The 27,300-nt window shown below is 32.8% G+C and overlaps 3 protein-coding genes and 1 pseudogene across 3 annotated transcripts; 2 read left to right on the plus strand and 2 right to left on the minus strand.

Moving 5' to 3' along the window:
- The first annotated feature begins 3,328 nt into the window (after positions 1-3,328).
- LOC132947747 (zinc finger protein 514-like) lies at positions 3,329-12,091 on the plus strand. The gene is made up of 4 exons (XM_061017994.1): positions 3,329-3,447; positions 3,604-4,089; positions 8,208-8,324; positions 11,353-12,091. Exons 1-4 carry the CDS (start codon positions 3,329-3,331, stop codon positions 12,089-12,091), a joined length of 1,461 nt encoding a protein of 486 aa, XP_060873977.1.
- A 2,474-nt stretch (positions 12,092-14,565) lies between these two features.
- LOC132947748 (uncharacterized) lies at positions 14,566-15,273 on the minus strand. The gene has a single exon (XM_061017995.1). It carries the CDS (start codon positions 15,271-15,273, stop codon positions 14,566-14,568), a length of 708 nt encoding a protein of 235 aa, XP_060873978.1.
- Positions 15,274-15,331: 58 nt separating this feature from the next.
- LOC132947749 (uncharacterized) lies at positions 15,332-15,959 on the minus strand (annotated as a pseudogene).
- A 9,419-nt stretch (positions 15,960-25,378) lies between these two features.
- On the plus strand, positions 25,379-26,023 carry LOC132947750 (uncharacterized). Its single transcript, XM_061017996.1, has one exon. The coding sequence runs from the start codon at positions 25,379-25,381 to the stop codon at positions 26,021-26,023; it is 645 nt and encodes a 214-aa protein (XP_060873979.1).
- Positions 26,024-27,300: the final 1,277 nt, after the last annotated feature.

The raw sequence follows: 27,300 nt of genomic DNA on the forward strand, positions 1-27,300 counted from the left end.
TTTGTGTACAGACAGTGTACAGAAATAATAATTCGCGAAGTATAGTGCAGTGTAGTGTAAGTGCATCGATCGTTTGGAGCGCAGAAACTGTGTTTGTTATTATTACATTTACATAGTGTACAGACAGTGTACAGATAATTCGTTATTATGGAAAACGAATCTATAAAAATTAATAAACTAACAGGTAATGAAAATTGGGGAACATGGAAGTTCCAAATAAAAGTCATAATGACTGCAGCTGAAATATTTGATGTTGTGACCGGAAAATCGAAAAAACCCGTTCTTACAAAATCAAGTTCAGAAACTGAAGATGATGCAAGAAAAAGGTATGGTGTTGATTATTCAACATGGAAAAGAGCTGACAATAAAGCTCAAAAATATATTGTAACATCTGTAGACGAACAGCCATTATTTATTATGAACTGTGAAACAGCAAAGGAAATGTGGGACAAATTTCTCAGTATATATAAACCGAAGTCTGCAACAAGCATTTCTTTGTTACGAGAAATATTCTATAGTTATGTTATGGACCCCGTAGAGAGTATGGCTGGTCACATATCAAAACTAGAAAATTTAAGTAAGCAATTGGCACAATCAGGAGAACCAATATCTGATTCAATGCTGATGACAAAGATTCTAATGACGTTACCAGACACTTATAAACATTTTTATAGTGCTTGGGATTCAATGTCGAGTGAGAATAAAACTTTAACAAACTTGACATCTAGACTCATGGTGGAAAAATCAAGGCAACCTCAAGGACATGATGTTCAGAGAAATACTGCAGGTAGTGCATTTTCAACAAAGAAATCGTATGGAACGAATAAAGAAAAACATACAAAAATTGGTAATTCTGAAAACCAAAGGAACAATAATAAAAAACCAGGCAAGTGTAATAATTGCAAAAAACCAGGGCATTGGAAGCGTGAATGCTGGATTTTCTTAAAAGAACAAAAAGAAAGAAATAAGAGCTAATCAAACTCAGGAAATGCGTTGGTTGGAGTACTATCAAAGGACATCGAAATCAGTGAGTCAGAAAAATGGTATGTGGATTCAGGTGCAAGTGATTACATGACCAGTCGAAAAGAATGGTTCACTAACTATGAATTATTTGAAACTCAATTACCAGTACGTATTGGTAAAAGTAATATAAATGTTCAAGCAATAATCGGTGATAAATGGGTTGACAGTCATTTGTCGAACGTTTTACACGTACCTGATCTTAAGGTAAATTTGTTTTCGTGTGAAGCATGCCTTGACAAAGGTATAAAAATGGTGACAGACAGTGACGGCTATATATTTAAAAAAAACAATCGTATAGTTGGTATAGGAGTTCGTGAGAATAAAATGTTTTCAAGACGAAGAGAACGGGACTATTACAACAGGCTGATCAAGCAAATATTGCAGTTAAAAATCTCACATTACTACAGTGGCATGAAATTCTAAGTCATCAGAATGTTCAACATGTTCGAAACTACTTGAAACATATGCGGATTCAATTTACAGAAACAAAAAACAAGTTTTTCTGCGAAGCGTGCGTTTATGGCAAACAACACAGAGAGCCGTTCACACTGAGTAATACTAAAACTACAAAACCAGGTCAGTTAATTCACAGTGATGTATGTATGTATGTATGTATGTATGTATGTATGTATGTATGTATGTATGGAGGTAAACTCACTTGGAGGTAAACGGTATTTTGTTATATTCAAGGATTATTATTCCAATTATACATATGTGCATTTTATGAACCAAAAATATCAGAAGTTAAAAATAAATTTGAACTATTTTTAAATACAGTCAAAAATCAGTTAAATATCTCAGTAATTACTTTAAGAAGTGATTGTGGTCTGGAATATAAAAATACGGAAGTAAAAGCCTTATTGGATAAATTTGGAATAAAACATGAGACGAGTGTACCATATACACCTCAGCAAAATGGGAAGGCGGAAAGATCAATGCGAACAATTGTAGAAGCGGCCAGAACTATGGTATACAGCAAAAATTTGTCTAAGACACTTTGGGCAGAAGCAGTGATACAGCCGTGTATACAATAAATCGAACAGGAAACACAGGTCAAGAAGGAAAAACGCCTTATGAATTATGGTTCAATAAAACACCAGACATAAAGAATTTAAAATTATTTGGTAGTGAAGTCTATGCACATATACCAAAAGAAAAACGAAGAAAATGGGATCAGAAGGGAAGAAAAGGTATTTTCGTTGGATACTCAGAGGAGACGAAAGGATATCGTATATGCTTTGATGGAAAAGAAGTTTCATTAAGTAGAGATGTCATATTCAAAGTAGAGTCAGTAAACCCATAAACAGCTACAGAAGTAAAAATCAGAAATTAAGAAGAAGAGGAAGAAGTAAATTCGGAAGGTGAAGCTGAAGATGAGGAAGTCAATAGCGACGACGAAAAAAAACTGGACGATGATAATCAGATGCCAGTAGCAGTAGAGGATCAACGACAGATGATACTCAGAGACAGAGGAAAACTCAATAAACCTATTAGGTATAGAGATGCATTTTTCTCAGCATTTAATGACCCACTTACATATAAATAAGCTATGACAGGTAACAATGTAGACAATTGGAAGGCAGCAATGGACGATGAAATGTTATCATTGCAGAAAAATGAAAATTGGAAATTAGTAGATTTACCAATAAATAAAAATCCAATAAATAATGGGTGGATATATAAAACTAAGTACAAAACAAATAGAGAAGTAGATCGATATAAAGCTAGGCTAGTTGTAAAAGGCTGTGCGCAAGTTCATGGGATAGATTTTCAAGAAACGTTCAGTCCAGTAATGAAATACGATTCAATTCAAGTAATACTTGCGATAGCAGCAGCCAGAAAATTAATGCTCAGACAATTTGACATTAAAACAGCGTTCTTATATGGAGATCTTGAAGAAGACATTTATATGAAGCAGCCAAAAGGTTACGAAGATGGAACACAATTAGTATGCAAACTTCAACGGACCCTATATGGGCTGAAACAGGCACCCAGGTGCTGGAACAAAAAGTTCAAAAATATGCTGATGAACTTTGACCTAAAGGAAACAAAAGCAGACCCTTGTGTATTCGTAAGCAATAAAAATAATCAATTATTAATTGTCGCTATTTTTGTAGACAATGGGCTAATCGCAGCAACAAACAACGAGCTGGTGGACACAATGGTGAACTACCTAAAGGACAACTTCGAGACGAAGGAAGGTGAACTTGATCATTTCTTGGGTATTGAAATTGATCAGAGACCTGATGGTTCAATTTTCATACACCAATCTTCATATTGCAAGTGAATTCTAGAGAGGTTCAAAATGGAAGAAGCCAACGTCCTGCATATTCCCACAGATCCACAACACTCATTAGATCCAAATTTGTCAGGATCATTGGAAGCAGGGGAAGTTCCATACAGAGAATCAGTTGGAAGTGTGTTGTATCTAAGCCAAATAACAAGGCCTGATATAACTTTTGCAGTAAATCTCGTCAGTCGTTATTTAGAAAAGCCTCTGACAATTCATTGGAATGCGGTGAAACGTATATTTAAATATTTAAAAGGGACATTTAATTATGATTTAATTTATGATTCTAGTGTAACACCAAAGTTGCGTGGATATAGTGACGCAGACTATGTCGGTGACACAACAACGAGACGATCAACATCAGGATTCATTTTCATGATGGGAGATGGAATCGTGGCATGGTGTTCACAAAGGCAAAAATCGGTAGCACTTTCGACTACTGAGGCAGAATACATAGCGCTGAGCCAATCGATACAGAAACTTACTTGGTTGACGCTACTTATCAGTGATCTTCTGGAGACACAGGGAGATACACCGGTTCTGTATGCAGACAACCAAAGCGCCATCAAACTAGTGAAAAATCCAGAATACCATAAGCGAACAAAACACATTGATGTTCGCTATCACTACATTCGTGAGAAGTTCAGTGAAGGGATGTTTTCTCTGGAGTATGTGCCAAGCAAGGAGCAGTTAGCTGATATATTGACTAAGCCAACTCCACGACCAAGATTCGAAGAACTCAGGGAGATGTTGGGAATTAGATATATTAATTCTAAGTGAGGGTATATTGTTTAAGGGGAAGTGTTGAATGTAAACAACACACCCTGTATTATGTAGATTATAAGCAAATTATTCATACTGTAGTACAGCAGACGCTGAATAGGCATTTTATATTTCTATAGCATATTCGTTCTATGTAGTAGCTTGTAGGACGATTAGTCGTTGCTTTATATTACGCCTCGGAGCACTATAGTTATTCATATCAATATACAAATTATTATATTATTACATATATCCGATCTTATTTTTATTTACCTTTAGGTTCTGTATATCTGTATACTTCAACGGTTTATATAAACGCAAATTATTCAAGTATTATTTCAAGTGCCTTGAATGTTGATGGAGATATACTAATGTTCCTCAGGAGGGCAGGCCATCATAATGATGTATATGTTCAAGGACAGATTGGTCCATTTCCTGTAAGATCTTTAACCATGAATTTTGATCATATTTGTGAAGATATAAAGTAGTTTGTAGTTATTTTTTCTATTAATATTTTTACAGGATGACAAAATTTAACTATAAATCACCTGATTGAAAGACAATTTGTTTGTGGCACAAACAAAATATGTTTTATTATATATAGACTATATAAATATACTTAATATTTTGTGACAAAATTTGATAATCACAAACATTTTTATATATGATTTTTTGTAATTGTGTTTTATTATTTATTTATATTTATTGCTTGAATAACATTTTCCTATTAGATTCTAAGCAGAACGATGAATTGATTTTACAATGGTATGTGTATTGTGTATAAAAGTGTGATTTACATTTTATACCTGCTATTATATTATGTTTTAACTGGAAATCTTGAAATGGAAAAAAAAATTTAGATTGTTATTTGTCAATAATTGATTTATAATTATTATAATAATTTTATAAATATTTTATTTAATACCAAATAAAAAGGTCTTCTTTTAAAATTACGTTATAAAATTAGTAAGTATACATAATATGAGAATACTATATGATATTATATATTTGGATAGTAAAATATTCAAATAGTAACCAAATTTAATTCAATAATACGTGAAAAAAACCATACTTAACCTAAGCTTATAATTTGTAACATTTTACCCAAGATTAAAACAATTAACTTTTTTATATATGTTTATTTGTAATTGTGTTTTATTATTTATTTATATGTATTGCTAGAATAGTTGTTTCTTATTGATTGATTAACAATTTTAGATTCTAAGCAGAACAATGAATGTATTGATTTTACAATGATATGTGTATTGTGTATAAAAGCGTGATTTACATTTTATAATATAACTGCTATCATATTATGTTTTAACTGGAAATCTTAATATGAATAAAGATTTTAGATTGTTATTTGTTAATTATAATAATTTTAATAATATTTTATTTAATACCAAATAAAGAGGTATTATTTTAAAATTATGTTATAAAATTAGTAAGCATACATAATATGAGAATACTATGTTATAGACGTCTCCAAAACCGAGTTTGTTCGTTAATAAAGAAATACGTGGTGTATGAGTTATCACTAATACTTTATTAATATAATCAATTTTAAAAGAAATTTAGTTGTACAGAATTCTTATTAGACTTAAAAGATTAACAGAGGTTCTGCTCGATGGTCTGACGGTACTACACTCACTCTTATACAGACAGCGAGACATGGTAGGGGATCGCTCGGGCTCAAAACTGTCCACCCAGCGAATTCCCTTAGACCGTGTGACTGCCTGTTCACATATTAATATGCTTACACACTATCATATATTATACTATTACTATATCTCATACTACATATAGCATACAGACAGGGGTTCACAACAACTATAAATTATGATATTATATATTTGGATAATAAAATATTCAAATACCTAATAACCAATTTTAAATCAATAATACGTGAAAAAAAACAATGCTTAACCTAAGTTTGTAGTTTGTAACATTTTACCCAAGATCAAAACAATTATCTAATTATTTTATTTATTGTAATATTATTAACATATTATTATTATATTATAAATAAATTAACTGGTTTGTATCGACCGTGCATTATGAAAAGTTTCCATATAGTCGCTGTGTACTGTGTAATCACTACACTAATTAATTATTTCGTCGCAAATATTATATTGTGAATGTCAAAATATGTAAATTGTGGATACTGCAGTTTAAATTTAAGACCACTCAAATAACTCGTTATCGCAACTTGAAAAATATATTTGGTTATTTTGGTCATCTGATTAACTGATTTATATAAAATCACGGTCTTAGATTATAAAATCATTATAATGAGCACGGTTGTATTGATATACCCCCATATACTGACCCCTTCCCATACCGTGATAATAAATAATGACTTAATATAATATTCTGATGTTATTATAAATATATGTTACTATTTATAAACTTACAATGGATATAATATATAGGACGGACTACGTTTCGTACAGTATCTGATCATGAGCCCAATTAAATTCCCATTCGGAATTTTTTTTAATATTTGACGTTGGTAACAAAACATATTCCTTATCAAGATTGAGGTAACTGTACCCAGCCCATCTGTAAGTGGTGAGATTGCTAGGTTGGTCACATTGGTTTTAGCGGCGTCGGCGGATTCGGCGGCGGCGGCGGTGACCAGTTGATTTTCTTTCATTCTTTGTTTTTCCTGCGTTCGAACGTATCGTACCACCGTACAGTTCTCGCCATCTTTCTTATAATTCAAAACAACACCGAACACATACGAAAACCTCGTGACTAGCCGTCGCTGACTTCGTTTCCAACGTGCTGTCATTTTTGTAATTCTCAACGAAAAAATATAATTTATAACAGTCTTTTTTATACCTAACATTCGTCGTGTCATATATTTATTACGTCAGTCAGAGAAGACGTACGCAGTAAGTATAATATACACAATCGTATACTTTAGTGATGTCAGTATATCACGATTATTTGTTTAGAACTTTTTTTTTTTTTAATTAATCACGAAAGCCCGGCAACTAAGGCTATTAGCTGTTTGGTTTTTTGTTTGTAGGGGAGAAATTTTAGTCTTGTAAACACGTGTGTTTTTTGTTTGATAGATCTTTTAGTGGGCACCAAAAGGTTCTATCATGCCCGGGTGGTGAATAGTGGAACTTCTCTGCGGACACCGTGACTTGCCCGAAAAAGAATGTTACCCGCGGCCGGATTTGAACCAGTGCCGGTTGCGTCGCAACCAACTCCTCAATCCACACAGCCATAATTTATTCGCTCACTAAATTAATTAGAATTATATTTTACAGTTTTTAATTTCTAAGCAATACTGAGTCAATCAATAGTAAAACGTAAGCAAGCCCCAATATCTCCATCTAAGTTTAAAAAAAAATTTTAATTAAAACAGAGGTGTTCTTATATTAATGTATAAAAAAATTGTACAGCAATGAAAATGTTTCCTGTTGATTGGTGAGAACCATTAACAATATGTATATAAAATCTAAGAGGGCTAACAAACAGAAATAGGTTAGCAATGAAATGTATTATACTAGAAATTCTAGTTTTTAGTATAATATAATATTTTATCAATTTTTTCTTGCCCCTTAGTAGTTGGTAAATTGTAGGAACATAATTATTATTATGTATATAATACTGAAAATGCACTAAAAAGTAAAATAAACTACAAATTAATACATATTCGGTCATAATCAGATGTTGAAATCATATCAGTGTTTTAGTTTTGTTTATGACGGTATAAAGAAAAATAGGTGAGAATAGGTGTAAGCATAGGTGAAAAGGCATATTCTAAACCCCTCCCAATAGGTACTAAATAACATGTTTGGCCTAAAGTTTACCTAATTATAATGATTCATGTTCACAGTAATCAAAAACCAATTAAGAACACAAATTCATTATGGAATCGATAAAAAAAAATATTCATGACGGCACAGTAAATTCCAAGTGAGTATATATATTATAACTAGTGTATCATAAAATTTTTTTTTTAATTTTAACCTTAATTTTGAAAGAATTTTATTTTAGAAAATAAATGTGTCTTAAAATTAATGTATGATTTAATTTGTAAATTGTATCTAATTTATGCATCAGTTAGGTATCTACATGATACTAAAAAAATCAAATTTTTTATAATTTTATTTAGGTATCATGATCAACTGGCCAATCGATTTATTAAACAAGAAAGTATTGACGTTAATGATGAAATGTTTGGTGGAAATATCAAACAGGAATACAACGAGCGTCAATTATTACAAACAGAGTAAGAATTTAACGTACATTTTTAATCTTTTTATTTTTGAATTTGTGTACAATTTATTTACTAGAAGAAAAATAAATAAATTCAATAATTTTGTTATTGAAGTTATCGATGTTTGTATCATTAAGATAAATATCCCAGTTTTCTGTGTTTATAAGTATATTCAAATAGATAAAATCAATTTTATGTTTAGTGTTTGGTAGATCATCAATACTATCCTTAATATTAGAGATATATTTTATAAAAAGCATGTGGCATAATGATCAGTAATGTTAGTATGTTACACTTAATTACATAAGATTATACTAAATTTTTTTAATATAATCTTATGTATTTTATTGTAATACTTTAATTTTATGTATTTTTTTTTTTTGTTTTATTGAACTTAAGCCCGGTGACTAAGGCCATTAGCTGTTGTAGAGGTTATGAACTGTGGTAGGGACTAGGGATAAGGTTGGTACGGTAGGTTGTTTTTACGAGTGTTATACGGTTGTTACGGTATGTAGCAAACACATGTGTGGCAAGGTTTTTAACTACTATATGAACCCGGGTGGTCATCGATCCGGGAGCTAGTAGCTGTGGCCGTTACTCACTCCCAGTCGCATTCCGCGACTGGTAGCAGGCAATGCGCAACGCCAAGCCACTTTATTTATTTTACATTATTACTCATTTATTAATTTAATTTGCTATTTAATCAATATTGTTACACCATCACTTTAATTCAACTTACCTATTCAGTTAAGTGTCTGATAGCTATTTATTATGAATTTAAAATCATGAGCATGTTTTGCTTAAAACAATTACATCGTAGTTACAATTATTTAAATCCAAAAATAATGGTAATTCATCAATATGTAATCTAATAATTCTAATATTTAAAGCTAATAAAGTAAATGCGTTTTTATATATACAATTTTGAATAATAGTACTTATGTACTTACTGAAAAATGCTCATAAGATATTTTACATAGTTTATAAGCTTATATTTTTTTTTTCTTATCTCAGGATCAACTTTACTAAACAAAATTAATGAGATGCATCAGATTTTAAATTAATTCTTTGGGTATGTAACAGAAATTCCTTTACTTGTAACTGGATATTTTGAAATCTTTTCTTTGTTGCTTTTATATCAATAGGTTAGATTATTTTCGATTAAGAAAGTTTCAAAATAATATTCCACCTCTGTACTAGAGCCACTAGCGCAGGTAATTAACAATAACGCTGCATGGTCGTATATTACAGTGGAGTTAAATAGGCCGTTTCCCAACCTGAGTAGATAACCTTGCTACTAATATACTTATATGTTAGAATGAATAAATGTTTCCTGAAAACATTGCACTTATTATATTACAAATTATTATAACTGTGCACCTCTATAGAAGTGCATAATATATTAATTGTTATTAAATTTTGATCAGTATCGACTTATTATATAGTACAGTATGAATAGTTTTGTATAAGCAGAGTATGCCTTATAATTAATCAACATATTATGAAATATATTTTCATTATCAACTATAAAATATACAAATATAAAAATAATTCCATTGGTAGAAAATATATTTTCTCTAAATTCGGAAATATTTTATTGTTTATTAGGACACTATTGCATGTTTCGTGAATATTTAAACTTGTGAAATAAAACAACTTAATTAAAAAAAAAAGTTGGGCAAGTTTATACAGTTTTGTTGTACAGTAGGTTACAACTAGGTCACTATAATGAATGGTGTTAAATTTTAATTCAATGATAATATGATATCATTGACAATGATCGAAAATAGGCTTATTTTATTTTAATTTCAAAATTTTTATATTGTGTTTGCAAAAAAATATGCATGAAAAGAAAATAACATATAATAATATAATGTAAGAAAATAATAAATTAAAACGTTGATTATTATTGTTTTTTAAATTAAAAATAATTTTAGATTTTTTTATTTATTCATTTGTCGTTTTTTTGTTATTGAATGTTTAACTTTTAATCAATAATCATATTGAAATATAAGAAATATTAAAAATTATATGAAAAATATAATAATTTGAAATATTTAATAAATTGCCAATAATAAAATCTAAAATATTACCTAATACTAAAAAGGAAAATGTTAAGTAGATATAAAAAAATGATTATTTATTTATACTTAATTCGTTATATATTTTTAATATTAATAGTATATTTTGTATAATTATTTATTTGTAAGTGCTAAGACTATTGACTTTAAAAATAAAATCACAATAAATAGATGGTGGTAACTTCAGGAGGGATGTCTAAAAACAAATTAGAAACTTTTTTTTTAAGTATGGTCCGGTAAATGATAACTAATTGAACAATGAACAAATAATATTTGATCTTACAATGTCTTATAACTTCATATAATTATAAATAAATATAAAATTCAAGACCAAGGTGAAAATATCATTTATTTAGATAAAAATTGTAAAAAAACATATTTTGTATATAATATATTTATACATATATTACATATGTACATATGTTTAATTTAAATTCACTTACTAGTTCATCAAACGTAGTAATTCTCATGCAGTTCTGTTTAAAAATTCTATTGAGCTCAAAGTTAAAAATTAACTTTAGAGTGCCCTTCTTATGGGTCATGAAATTGTTGAGTGAAAGAAATTAAAGGTTAAAGGTTGAAGGCTCCTGATATATTGTTACAATAACATTTAAATAAATACATAAACATATTTTTTTTTATAGTTATTATATTATGTTCAAATTTGGATGAAATAAAATCCATATTAAATAACTAAGAATAACAATTTTAGTTATTTTTTTGTAATTTTATAATTTAAATTAAACTTACCGGCTACCGTATTAATACGAATTAATAACAATATAAATATAATACAAAATATACTAGATTAAAAAACAATATATAATTTGGTTTATGAGGTATATAAGTAAATAGTTTTTCAAATGTATTATTATATTCTACATAATATGAAATTATATTTCTTTTCCTTTATTTGATAAAAGTTAACATTTTTAAAAAACCTAATTTTATTTTTTTAGAATTAATGCTGAAGAACAAGGAAACACATTTGATACAGAAATAAAAATTGAAATAGATGTAAATGATGGTTTCGTGTTTAAAGGTACATCTGAAAACAAACGCAACACTTTACAATTCAATGGTCTCATTAATTCGGACTTGACATCTAACAGGGAAAATCCATTGACTGAAAACTGTGATAAGATGCCTACGGAATCCAATTTAACTGTGCAGCCAAGGACACATACCGTAGAAAATCTGTATGAGTGTTGTATCTGTGGTCAAACTTTCTGTAAGAAACATAATTTAAAAAGACATATAATGGCAAATACCTGCAAAAAGCAGTATAAATGTGGTATCTGTGATAAGGGGTTTTCTAGAAATTACAACTTAACTAGGCATTTAAGGATACATACCGGTGAAAAGCCTCATAAATGTCGTACCTGCGATCGAGCTTTTTCACGAGCGAAGGCGTTAAGTATTCATATGAGGACACATACTGGCGAAAAGCCTCATAAATGTCGTACCTGCGATCGAGCTTTTGCACAAGCAGTGAACTTGAGCACACATATGAGGACACATACAGGCCAAAAGCCTCATAAATGTCATACCTGTGATCGAGCTTTTTCACAAGCAACGAATTTAAGAAGACATATGAATACTCATTCCGGCGAAAAGCCATATAAATGTAATATGTGTGCTAAGAAGTTTACTAGAGTACACAATTTAAAACTTCATACAAGGAAACATTCAGGGTAAAGGCATGTAAATAATATGTTACCTGTGATTAAGCGTTTTGTAAAGCATCAAATTACAAAAATCATACAAGGGTACCATACTATATTCAAGACAAATGAAAATTATATTCAACTTTAAATATTAAATATTTTATATAATATATTATATTTTTATTGGTTATCCATCAATTTAGTCACTATCGGAATATTATTTATTATTTTAATTATCAAATTGTTGATCTTTATAATAGTGGTAAACTTTTTTAATATATATATTATATTTTAGTAAACAATAGTGTTATTTACACAGCCTGATTAATAAATACATTATATAAGATGCACAAATAAGATCTCCATTGTTGTCTTCTTCTCACCGTTCCACTTACCTATGAATTTGATTTATTAAATTAACTAGTAAAATTAGCTTATAGAAGTGATTAAACTTTAAATACGTAACTTTGTGTGCTGTGTATAATAATATAGTTAATTTAAATTCAATACTAATATATGTACTATTTTTAATTTTACTGTTTTAATTTCATAAATTTTTTGGTTCAGCCTTAACTACTTTTTTTTTTTACATTTTGAATCGATAACTGGGGGTGGTACTGACGTTAGTCATTTTGCCCCCCCCCCCCCCCCACCATCGTTTATTAACAACAAATATTCGTTTACATTACAAATAAATTTATACAAATAATTTTGTACAAATGTGGAGGACCTCTAACCCTCCCGTGAATATTGGCTTTCGGCCTACAAAACAATAGTCTTAACTAGGTTTATGTTGGTGCAGTCTGCCTCTTGCGTTCTTCATCGATTTTCTTTTGGAGTACCTCGTGGACGAACCTGTGTTCCAGCTCCTGGCATCTTTCAGCATCACCTTGATCATGAATTCCGGTGTCAGGGTTGTGCCAACCTCTACCTCCGCCCTAAATCTACGGGTTCCCCAGGCGTCACATACAAAGAGGGTATGGAATGGGTCATCCATGGGATGTTGACAGAACCAGCATTCAGAAGTGTGTAGCTTCCTGAACTTGTGTAGGTATTTGCCGAAGCATGCGTGGCCTGTTAAGGCTTGGGTCAACCAGTAGTCGATGCTGCCGCTAATGCTTGATCAGGGTGTGCGTCCATTGACCTTTAAGGCTTCTGTCCCATACTTCCTGCCAGGCTGCGACCGTGTTGTCGTAAGTAACTTGTCTGACGTTATTCAGATCTGGGTCTGCTCTGTGTTCGTATAAGGTTTTTCGTCCTTTGGCCTGAAGTTCCAGCAGGGCAATGCCAGCTATTACTAGTACCGCGTCCTTGGATGTAGTTTGGTATGCGCTTACGGCATGGATGATCTTCGCCAGGTTCTGCACTGCTTTATTAGCTTTTTCTGCAGCTAGCCTCGAGTGTGCGGTAAAGTTTAGTTTGCTGTCTAACTGTATGCCCAAGTACTTGAGGTCTGATCAAAATGTTCTTAGTTATTCTTCTTTAAATACTAAGGAATAAGAATAATAATCTATTAAATACTAAATACTTTGTGAATGAAAACGAGCTCGTTAATTATAATTCAGTGTGCAATATAAAATATTTGTAATTAAATAATTACTACTTATTAAATGCTTTTGGATTAATATTACACCTGACAATGTTCTAAACAAAGGAAATATAAAATAATATCCTTTTAATTTTATCGAGTACCTGTTATCTTTTAGCCTATAGGTATTTTTTAACTTTTATAGCATAAGTACTACACTAAAATACTCAACAATAGTTAGTTTTCGGTAACATAAATGCAGATTAATATGTACATGACTCCACGGTTCTAATTTGTAATAATCAATTATAAATTCATGTAATAGAAATAAACATAGATATTCACATATTATTATACATATCTACAAATATGGAAACGTCCATGGAATTGCTTCCAGATTATGCACGTGCTTTAAGAGCAGGTAAGGTAAAGTAATTTCAGATATCGGCGTTTAGATTAAACATAATTGCCCATTGGGATAAACCACGGACCAAGATATAATATTATTCTATGAACTGAAAACCCAGTTATTTTAACACCATCTAGTACTATTAATTTGGAAATATTATTGGCCGAGTCCTTCTTCCATTTTTTTTTCCAAGTCAAGCAGTGATCACTGGCACTCAGTGTACATAAACCATAAATTAGAAGTAGTTGAACAGACCACTCTATGACATAAGCATAATATAGATGGACTGCGCGTTCCTACCACCTCACTATCAATAATTTCGGATATAGGTACGTCAATTCATTGTAGCTAAATTATTCATAGCACGTCAAATGATCGCGGTCAATTCATCGCATGTCAATTTGTCGTGGTCGCAATTAATCGCACGTCAATTTATCGCCAAATTGTATTATAAATTTATAATATTTTATTATTTAACTAATCACAAAAAATCATAAAAACATTAATCACAATAAATATTGTTTGTCGTTTACATAATATACATTATTTACAAAATTTACAATTGCAATTAAAAATTATGAGCTATTCCTTGTAAATAGTCGTCGATAGATCTATTTTCAAAACCATAGCATATTTGCTTTAGACGTTGAGCTTTATTTCGATACTTTTTTTTTACTGGTGGACATTCTCCAGCTATATATTGTTCGATTTTTATTTTATTCGTGTTTTCCTCTTTTTTCAATGCTAATATAAATATCCATATACTTGGATGACATTGATTTAAAATCGATGTAAAACAATTGTGCCATCCTTCAACAGCATTATTTGTTCTTGGCAAATCTTCAGAAACCAACGAATAGCAGTACCAAATCGAAATTTTAAAAGTAGGCGATCGCTTTTTTTGTCGCCTGTCAGTACGTCCTATCCAAGTATCGTCAAAATTATTAAGAATTAGTGATATTAGTTCGTCATTTTCAATAAAGTATTTGGTGTCCAACAATTTTTCATAAGACTCAATAACCTTATTTTCTGGTACATAAGCTAAGCTTGGTAATTTACGAATCTGTAGCGCAAAAGTTACGTCATCTATATATTTTTTTTGGAGACCTGCGGCTTGAATTTGTCGCCAAATACATTGCGACAAATGAAAGAAACAACCTTTTATTTTTGCTTCAGGAAATTCAGAAGTTATTGCATTCATTGCACCTTTTTCAAAGTCGACCATAATTGTCTTAGGACTTAGATCAGGCTCAACTGTTTTTAGTGCTTGAAACATACGTTTGTAGGTGTTTTCTTTTTTATTTGGCAATAAGATGTAAACAGACGGTAACACATTAGAATACTGAACAGCGTGAATTGTATATAATTGATAAAATAACGACGGTGCACTAGAAAATGTGCCATCACAAAACCAATTCTCGCATTGTGTCATAAGATACAATAAACGTGTGGTTGAAAAAATTAAAATTCGTTCAGTATTAATACCACTATCATATTGCAAAAAAAGATTTCCATCTATGGTTTTTGTCATTTCATCGGGTATGATAAAGTTTAAGTCTGTTGGGTCGTTGGGCAACTGTAATTTTTGCTTACGTACACGTTGAATAGTACGTTTAAGTATATTTATATTAGGTAACTGCCCACACGATTCAATAGGAATTTGATTAAGTGCTGAACCTATTACCGATTGTGTACTCATATCACTATTATTACTGGCTATATCTTTTATATTATTAAGTGTTTTTTTTACCTGAATTTCTGATGAACTTGGAAGTGATTATGGTCAGCGTTTTTTAATATTTTCCCTTCACTTAGGTGAAGTCGTCCGCGACATTTATTTTTATAATACTGATTACATTTCCATATGGATTTAGTGTAATTTTCTTTTTCTTTTAAAAAAATGTGGCCATCGTAGCAAAACATATCTTTCCCTTTCTCAGTTTTTAGCATTTGAAAAGTCATAGTAGAATAATTTTATTATAATAATAAATGAGCGTACTCGATAAATACACGACGGGTAAAATGATGATTTGACGGTTGTCATAAGATTGAGCATTAGCAGAGATCATTAGAGGTCAAAAATCATAAAAACGATAACACGCGATAAATTGTCGCGCGATTATTTATAACGCGAAAAATTGACGTTGCGATAAAATGACCACGGTGAATTGACGCACGATGCATTTAGCCGCGATGAAATGACATGACACCAATAATTTCAGCCGTAATAAGATCGGAGTAGGTAAGTATATTATACAGTATGTTCTATATGTATAACAAAGTATAGTACTAATAGTATAGTATAATATTAATTATTAATTAATAAGTATTGTAGTAAACCCAAAAGCCATTATATTATTTTAAATAAAATAAGTAAAATAATAAATTATACATAGTATAATTTATGAGTAGAAACGTAGGTATTAATATAATCCTAAATAACAGGAAACATAGAGCAAAGGTGAAAACAATAAGTTGTTTTACCGAGTCACAAAATAGTGCAATTCAACAATATTAGGGATGTATTAATACCCACAGCTATAATACGATATTAAACAATATCACGTAGAATAAATTATATATTTAGTATAATTTATAATGGGTAATGTAGGTAGTGATATGCAATGTAAAATAGGCCTAAATAACAGGAAGCGTGGATCAGAGGTGAAAACAACAAGTTGTTTAACCTAGTCTCATCATAATGCAATTTGACATTACTAGGGAAGTAATATTAGAATATAGATATCACGCCACCAATACGTCATTGTTAGAACCCACATAAATACGGGTAGAGCACCTACTATTACTTAGAAGATAGTCAGCCCTCGTCGTAGGTCTATCAAGCTTACGACAGTGCTTATAGTTATTTAGTAATTAAAACTTGTAATAATAAAGTGTTATTGTCATATTTAAAAAGTCTAAAAAGTGTTATTAATTATTTACCTATCTTTCTCAACTACGACTCAAGACGACAACGAACGTGCTACGTCGTTTAAATAATTATTGTATTAGTGTTCAACGTGTCCTTCACGGCGATCATTACAAGCGGTATAAGTTAATGTAGATCTGTCTCTTTTAAACAATAATTTTACCCCATCTGGACCAGTTACATCAAAACATTTGATTACATCATTTTGTGAAAAATGAAGTTCCCAAATACGATCAGTTTTTTTAATGGACGATCTGCTCTTGGAATACATTTGTTCCATTCACCAAATAAATCCTATACCTTCAAATTAACAAGTGAAGTCAACTACTATACCTACATTACGAAAATAATGACATATTTAAAATTACTAATTACCTCATTTTTTTGGGTCGTAAGCAAAGTTGGATATTTTAAATTAGGAGTAGAAAGCTAGTTCCTTCCTATGTTTCTAATTTCCCACATCACAGCCAGGTACAAAATATTTATTGCTCTTACTCAATTTTATTGCAGTAACATAACTTAATAAAATAAAGAACGAAATATTTTCAAATATGATATTGCGATAAAGACTGTGGTAGTATAGTACAAATTGCCGGACACAAGCAAACAACTCATAAATGATAAAAACCAGACACCAACTACCAAATAAATAACCACCAAACTACTACAAATCTTAATTTTTTTTTTTTTTTTAATTACCTACCGAAAGAAAAATAATATCTATATATTTTGATATAATGAATGAATAAAAAAACAACAGTGAGATTAATAAATTTAATTTATTAAAATATAAATGAACATAAGGTTTTCTAATTTTTATAATACACAATACAGTCGTATACATAGTGTAATAATTTCAAAAGGAGAAAAATTCCAAATATAAAATTTAGATACAATATGTAATATTATTAAATAATACAATTTATATAAAAACAATATTTTTTTTATATGTATAACATTTTTACATAAAAATTTAAATCGTAAACAAATTGTTTTTTTTTTCTAATAAATTTAAAAAAAAAAATTTAAAAAGTAAAAGTTAATTTACATACTAAATAAAACACAAATATATTTTCATTTTAATTAAAAAATTTTGGGGAGATACACTTTAATTACATTGTATTGCACCCAGAAATTTTATTACAAGATACTTTTTTTTCTATGAGCAATAATATCAGTAATATAATAAAACTGTAAGCATTTTTGTTTCTAATATAAATTAAATCATGTCATATTCTAATATTGAAAAAATGAATATGTTTAAGTGTTACACACAGTGTAATAATAATTCTCAGTAGGTAGCAGTTAAGTTATATACTGAACTTTATGATGACAACCATACAATACCCAACCATTTACTTTCGCAAGGATACAAAAGAATTTACTTTTACATGGTTCTTTCAATAAAAAAATATAAAAAGTGTAAGATGTAAGAGAGTAACAAATTAAAAAAATACTGTTATGGTTCTTGCACATTTATGTAAGAATCCACATACACCATTATGTATCATATCAGGTTAATAATCAAATTTTAGAATTATTAAAACATTTGTTAGCACATTTATAGTTATTTTTTTTTATTATTAATATTTATAATAATTTCATGGCTAAGGCATAGTAATTCATAGCAATGATTATTGTAGTAAAGAAGTTGTTTATATAACTCCATCAATCACTGTAGATGAACTTTAAAACAAAATAGTAGACGTATGTGCATACATTTCTAGGGAAATGTTATTTAAAGTAACCCACCATGAAGTATTAAAACAAATAGAAATGTGCCTAAGAGTAAATGTTCAAAATTTTGAACATTTATTAAAATATAAGTAAATGGCTATTTTAGTTATTAAATATTATTATCTTTTATTTAAAGAAAATATATATTTGTTTAATATAATATAACTCTTGTCTTTAATTTAACTGACCTAACCTATAACTACCAAATATCAAAAAGTGTCCTCATTAATACTATAATATAAACATCATTGTACATGGTGTAGTTTAATTACAATTTAATATGACACGCTACCTATTTAAATTTCAATAGCTATAGATAAAGTTTTGTACAGTCTATATTAATTATTGATAATATGACAAACGTTTTAATGTAGATTCTTAAATTAGTGCACAGCCTAAAATATGATTACTACTTTTATAAAAATATTTACAACTTCAAATTAGTGATGGGCAAACCAAGACTATGGCAGTCTTTGTCTTAGTCTTGGTCTTGTACTTAATAATATTGCGATATAAAAAAAAATAAAAAGGTACCCCAAGTACCAACTTTAATTCTGTTATTAGTTTTATATTCTGGTGTTATTATTATAATATTTGTTTGTGCTCATTGCTCGCACATCATTTCTTATCTTGTTTTCAATAATTCGTTATTTCCTCAATTCCTGGAACATGTTTACATCAAATGCAATTTCACATTCTTATTATATTCCTAATAAATTATTTCATTTAACCTACAACTAAATAACAAAGTTTCTGGGAAAATTAAAAATAAAATTGCAATAAATATTGCAAGACTGCAAGACCCTTGCAGTGTGGGTCTTGTTTTAGGCTTGGTCTTGCAGACCCAGTCTTGGTTTTGGTCTTTGTCTTGCAAAGCAATTCGTAGTCTTGGTCTTTGTCTTGGTCTAAGTCTTTCAAATGAAATGTAGAATTGATTGTAAATAAAAATACATTCGAATATGGTAAAATTATTTTCTTTAAATTAAAACAGATGCCACAATAGTGGATTAAATGGTTTTAATTCACACTCATTTTTAGCTGTACGTTAATTAAAAAAAAAATTAAACTTGATGATATTAAATTAATAATACTTGATATTTGTCTTCACGATTTCAATGGCTTATTATTAAATATTTACAATTATGTAAAATTAGGTTTAATTTTAATATTCAGAAATATGTTACTTACAACTATGTGCAAATACTATCTAAAAATTATTTTATCCATAAAATATATCTCACAAATTGATTAGAAAACATTTTGGTTCATTATAATAATTGCATGCACAAGACTCCAATTTGAATGTTTGTAATATTCCTGAAACCAAATATAAAAAAAAAATATAAACTTTTATTATAATAAGACCAATTAGTGCATGAGCTTATGACTCTGAGGCTATACTAAAAACGAACTGCACGTATTGATAGGTACATAATATTTATATATATAAAAATGGAGACAAAAATGTATAACATTGCATCAGTTGAGAACGGCTGGGCCGATTAATTTGATTTTTTTTTTTTTAACGATAGAAAATGTCGGGGAGCGGGTTTATAGCATAAATTATGGACCTAACTCCTGTGTCCAGAATATTTAGAGACAAAAACTGAGTTACGCCAGTGGCGCCCTTCAGCAGATAAAAATATAAATATTAATATAATATAAATAATAATAATACAAATATTGATAATAGCAAGGCTTGAAATCGATTTCGAAATCGATTAAATATCGATAAAATCGAAAAAAAAAACAAAAAAAAAATATATTTTTTTATTCTGGTTGATATATATTTTTGATTGAACCGTGTTCCAGGCGTATCAACGCACTGAGGAAGGGAAGACCTGATAGGCACGTCAAAAGACCCCGACGTGGGTCCCCGTATAAGGACGACCGAGGTGATGGAGGGCACCTTCCTTTTCCGCACGGGAACCATCTACCCAAGTGGAGGAATTATACCACCTGGGACAAACCAGTGGGCTTGGGCGAAAGGCGCCAGAGCATGACGAGGGAAGCAGACGCGGACCTCCGTCAACGCGCTGGTGCTTCTAGCACGAACCTGACTGAGAGCACACGGGCCCGACCAACTCGTGTGCGAACACGTGCAAGGTGGAAGTCCGGCTGGGGGACACCCACCGTCAAGCACTCAAACCCGAGCATTCGGTACGGACACGGCACCCGGCAAAAGAAAACCGTACCACTCAAAAAAGGTCGCATCGCGTCAGCGTAAGAACTGCCCCGGTGTCGATGCTAGTGGGAAAAGAGTCGTTGTGAGTACTCTGGATAACAGATCCTTCAATCTCATCCCGCGGGTGACGAGGACAGCCCCAATGAAAACCCGACTTAGCTAACGCCCGAACGGTAACAGTGCCCGTCGAGCTGTGTGGCGTGCGTCCGGCCGACGCGCGTTGTACCTCGCGTGCTCGCGCTCGCCGGCCGCGCGTTCGCGACATATGTGGATGGCCTCGCGGGGGCTGTCGGGAGTAGCGCCTTAGTAGAAGGGGAGGAATTTGCCTGGGTCGAATCCAGCGCTCGCCGACGCGGATCAGCGAGACCCAACGTTCTACCTCGTACGAGAGTAGCCGGCGGGGGACCGTCAGCCTGGCGCCAGGGCGCCCTGAACCTAACCTGTCGGAGGGACGCGACCGCGTGACAAAGGCGTGAAGTAGCCGCCCTCGAGAAATATGGCTAAAGGTGTAACAACCCCCGAGGGAATGGTCTTATACTCCCCGTCACACAGTGGTTTACAATACATTTTTGATTATAGACACTTAGAACTTTAGAGTAAACAAATATAATGGTGGGAACATTATTCATTTTATTTTGGAACATATGTTATTTATGAATTTTTTCAATCAAAAACGACTTTATTGTTTTTTGGAGAGAATTGTTATGCCTCCTATGAGAAGAACAAACATTGGACGGCGTACACGTAATGCAAGAAACTGTGATAATGTCCGTTATAATCAAACGCAAGAGGAACGGGCAGAAGCAAATGAATTGAGATGTGCTCATAATACACAGGCCCGTGCTGCACAAACGCCGCCTCAAATTCGACAACATGTTAGTATAAGAAGTAGAAGTTCAGATGTAGCCTTGAATCGCGCTGCTTTCGAATACGATTCCGCAGTCGCCTACAAAGATATTTTGTGTGTTGATATCGGTTCATTATCTATCATATGCCAGCATTGCAAGGCATTGAAGTTTCGATTGGAAAACCCCAGCTTATGCTGCGCTGGTAGCAAGGTTAAATTACCAGTTTTAGCTCAACCACCAGAGCCATTTTATTCGTTTCTCTATGGAAATACAATCCAATCAAAACATTTCCTGGCGAATACACAAAAATATAACGGAAGTTTTCAAATGACGTCATTTGGAGCCGAAGTTGTTGAACAACCAGGCTACAACCCGAGTTATAAGGTAAAGGCGTTTGTAATAATCACACATTTTTTTTTTACAAATGGCCATTTAAATATTCAGATTCAAGGACAAATTCACCATCGAGCAGGCGCTGTGTTACCACAACCAAACGAAGATCATAAGTTCCTTCAGATATATTTCGTTGGTAATTCGGAAAATGAACTAGAACAGCGGTGTGCAATTTTTCCTGCAAATAAACGTGAAATAATCGGACAATTGCAAATTCTTCTGCATGGGCATAATGAATTGGGCAGATTGTTCAAAACAGCATTGGACACAATGAATTCTAACGACCACAAAATCATTATCAGAGCAGACAAAAGACCCAATGGAAGCCATGCAAGACAATTCAATGCTCCCACTATCAATGAAGTCGCAGTGGTGATTGTTGTCGAAAATGTGGCATCACGCGATATTGTTCTTAAGCGTCGCGATGGTGGACAATTGCAGCACGTATACGAGACTCATCAGTCATATTATGATACACTTCAATACCCGTTGATGTTCTGTCGAGGAGAGGATGGCTATCACTTAAATATAAAGATGGTCAACCCAATGACAGGTTTGTTTACAGGTCATCAATTCTTTTTTATATTATAACTAAGTTTGAATTCATATTTCAGGAGAAGAAACGAATACAAATGTCAGCCCAATGAATTTTTATGCATATCGATTGATGATTTGACAAGATGTTGACAATCATCTATTGAGATATCACCGGTCGTTTCAACAGTACTGCGTCGACATGTACGTCGAGGTAGAAACGGAGCGTCTCAATTTCATTCGCTTCAATCAGTCAAAGTTACGATCAGACGAGTACATCCACATGCGTGATGCCATCGCTACCGAAGGAGACGCGGCCAACATTGGTCGTATGACTATTCTCCCAGCTACTCATATTGAAAGCCCGCGCCACATGCATGAATAGCGGAATTACGGACGACCTGATTTGTTCATCACGTTTACTTGCAATCAGAAATGGCCCGAAATTACAAATCAGTTGCTGACAGGACAAACACCAAGTGATCGACATGACATCACTGCACGAGTATTCAAACAAAAGATCGTAGTACTCATGAATTACATCGTTAAGCAGAAGGTCTTTGGCGCAATCCGTTGTTGGATGTACTCGGTTGAATGGCAGAAGCGTGGTTTACCACATGCGCATATTCTGCTTTGGATGTTTGACAAGGTCCGACCAGATCATATTGATTCGATCATTTCTGCCGAAATACCAGATCCAGAAACAGATCCTGAGCTGCATTCTATTGTGACAACGAACATGGTACATGGCCCTTGCGGAGCTCAGGTCACCGTGCATGCAAAACGGAAACTGCACAAAGCATTTTCCGCGTCTGTTTGTGGCTGACACAATCAGTGGAATCGACGGATATCCATTGTATCGGGGTCGTTCTCCAGATGACAATGGCAGATCAATCATAATGAAGGTCAAAGGGAAAGATGTCGTCGTCAATAATCGCTGGATCGTTCCATATTGTCCACTTTTGTCGAAAACGTTCTCAACTCACTGCAATGTTGAGTATTGCAACTCCCATAAAATCTATCAAATATGTTTGCAAATATGTGAACAAAGGGAGTGACATGGCTGTGTTTGGCATTGCTGATCCAAATGCAAACGATGAGGTGATGAAATTTCAACTTGGACGTTACGTGAGTTGTAATGAGGCAATTTGGCGGTTGTTTTCATTTACAATTCATGAACGTCACCTGACTGTCGTACATTTGGCAGTTCACCTAGAGAACGGCCAGCGTGTATACTTTACGGAAGCGAACGCAGCGCAAAGAGCAGAACGACCACCAGCGACAACATTGACAAATTTTTTTTCGACATGCGAAAGCGATCCGTTCGCGAGGACTTTACTATATTCGGAAATGCCACGCTATTATACATGGAATGCTGCATCAAAGAAGTTTCAACGCAGGAAGAAAGGTGATGCTGTTGCTCGCTGATGTCTATTCATCTGATGCCCTCGGACGAATATACACAGTTCATCCACGCCAAGACGAATGCTTCTATCTTCGCTTACTTTTGGTGAACGTTAGGGGCCCGACATTCTTCATCGGGATACGAGTTCGCGTACTATGGATGGTGTACTGTGCGCCACTTTTCGGGAAGCTTGCCAATGCTTGAATTTTCTCGAAAACGATTCACATTGGGACTTAACACTCGCCGATGCAACCATTTCTGCGGCAGCAAATCAAATTCATACGTTGTTTGCGATCATCATAGCCACATGTCATCCATCGAACCCGAATGCATTGTGGGAGAAATACAAGGACGAAATGGTTGATGACATTTTGCACAGAGTTCGAACGACAAATTTTAATTTTGATATTGAAAGTAACGACGAGATGAAGCATTAGTTCTGATCGAAGACATGTGCGGCAGTCTGTTGTCAACATTGGGAATGCCAGCGCCAAATCGTTCGACGCACGCTGCATTCAATCTTGAATTACAGCGGGAGAAAAACTATGATTTAGATGAGCAGGCTGAAAGAGTCCGAAAAAATGTGCCGTTGTTGAATGCCGAGCAGAAGAATGTATACGATTCGCTGATGAAGGTTGTTGATGATGGAACGGGAGGCATTTACTTTCTCGATGCTCCTGGAGGGACAGGCAAAACGTTCGTCATTTCGTTGATTCTGGCAACAATTCGGTCAAGATCTCAAATTGCGTTGGCTGTCACATCCTCTGGCATTGCTGCCACATTGTTGGAAGGCGGTCGAACTGCAAATTCCACTTTAAAGCTGCTAATGAATCTTCTCACGGTTGACAAGCCTACGTGCACAACGACCAAGAATTCAGCGACAGCGAAATTGATCCGAGAATGCAAAATCATAATTTGGGATGAATGCACGATGGCACATAAACTAGCTTTGAAGGCAGTTGACCGAACGATGAGGGATTTACGAGGTGATTCGAGACTATTTTGTGGGGCAATGATATTACTCTCCGGAGATTTTCGTCAAACACTTCCCGTCATTCTGAAATCTACTGCTGCCGATGAAATTAATGCATGCCTGAAATCGTCGTTTTTGTGGCAGCATGTCAAGAAGTTGAAATTGACCACGAACATGAGAGTCGCGTTGCAAAACGACCCATCGGCTGCTGAATTCTCGATACAACTGCTGGTGCTTGGTAATGGACACATTCCGATTGATGTTTTGACTGGATTAATATCGTTTCCGGCAAATTTTGTGAGTTCACATCGTTGAAGGAAGAACTCATTACAAAAGTGTTCCCAAGCACTGAGGTTAATTATAACAATCTTGATTGGATGGGTGAACGGGCAATACTAGCAGCGAGGAATAAGGACGTCGATAGCTTCAATTTTAACATTCAGAGTAAAATTGCTGGAGAATTGCGTTCGTACAAATCCGTTGACAGCACGACCGACGAAAACGAAGCGGTCAACTATCCGACAGAATTTTTGAACTCGCTTGATGTGCCAGGAACTCCACCGCATAATTTACAGGTAAAAGTGGGATCGATCATTATTATGTTGCGGAATCTAAATCCTCCTAAATTGTGCAATGGTACACGATTGTCCGTCAAGAAACTGAGGAACAATGTAATACAATCAACGATCATCAAGGGCAAATTCAAACGAGAGGAAGTCCTTATCCCACGAATTCCGATCATTCCAACAGATCTTCCATTTCAGTTTAAGCGGATTCAGTTTCCCGTTCGAGTGGCTTTTGCGATGACAATCAATAAATCGCAAGGCCAATATCGTTGGAAGTCTGTGGGATCAATTTGGAATTTCCATGTTTTTCGTAAGGGCAGCTGTACGTTGGCAGTTCGCGTGTTGGCAGACCATCTTCGTTGTTTATTTTTGCACCAGAAAACAAAACGAAAAACATTGTTTATCAAAATGCACTCAACTGATTTCTGTAACAATTTATTTACATGGAATTCTTGAATTATCACTCTAGAGTTTATTTGAAGGCGTTAAGTTCACCGGGTCCACTTAACTTGAAAAAAAACTTTTAGGCAAAACAACGTTTGCCTGGTCAGCTAGTAATATTATATATCTTCCAATCCTTACTTTATACGTAAAATAACACACGTTTTCTAACAACTTATTCTTTTAGATTCTGAACGGAGCGATGAATGTATTAATTTTAAAATGATGTATGTTTTTTTTTTGTGTGTGTGTCTGTCAACACCGTTTGGGGCAGTAAAACTGCTTCGATTGTCTTCTTGTTCGATGGGAAAGTGAATCTAGTCGGTGTATTCAGGAAATCGAATTTTAAAATTCTCAATAGTTTTTAAAAGCACCGTGAAAAACCACTTACAAATTAAGGAAAAACGGGAATTTTTACCCCAAATTGGTTTTCGACAAAATCGGAATTGGTTTTTGTTGAAAATTTCACGGATTGTTTATATTTGCATTTTCTATACATGATACAATTTTCAAAATATTTTGATTTGTTTTGAACTGTTTAGGAATATTTTCAGTTTTACATTTTATTGGTATTTTTTCTATGAATGTTAATAAAACCATATTTGTTGGGTAAAAAAGCTTGAAAGTTTAATACAAGGATCATACTAAATTGTTAAAATGACATTTGAAAAATATTAAAAATCCTTAGTCACAGTTTTATTTTATAAGCATTTAAAGTTCAAATCTCGACAACAGACGGATAAATCACGAAAATTATCAAATTATTTCGAGTTGAGAATTCATAAAAATGTTTATATAAGTAATACAAAATTTCTGATAAGTTTGTCTACCCTTATCAAGAAAAAAAACAACCACTAGGAAATCAAATTAAATATTTATGAGCGTTTGAAATTCATATTTTTACAATATTGGATATTTACTCGATTTCTCATGTAGCAATTTTGTTATTTTGTTGTTTTTGAAAAACGAATAATTGGGGTAGAACACGATTCCATACTTTTTGCACCCAAGATTTGAGTGCAATTTTGCCAGATTTTCGTAAGGTTACGTAGATATTTGACATAATATAGCATTTTACGTACGTTTTGCGTATTCGTAACTATAGTTAGGTTCCAAATCTCCAAACAGACAAATAGATTTTGCCGACCGGTCGCCGTGTTCCTCCAAACACAGTATGCCGGCTCCAGTGCCCGGCGTACCTACTTGGTGAACTGACCGATACCAGCGAAAAACAGCACTGTCAGTTTACCACAATCTACCTCCATATATAAAAAACCGGATGTCTGTTTAGT

The sequence above is a fragment of the Metopolophium dirhodum genome, chromosome 6, assembly GCF_019925205.1.
Source record: "Metopolophium dirhodum isolate CAU chromosome 6, ASM1992520v1, whole genome shotgun sequence".
NCBI lineage: Eukaryota > Metazoa > Arthropoda > Insecta > Hemiptera > Aphididae > Metopolophium > Metopolophium dirhodum.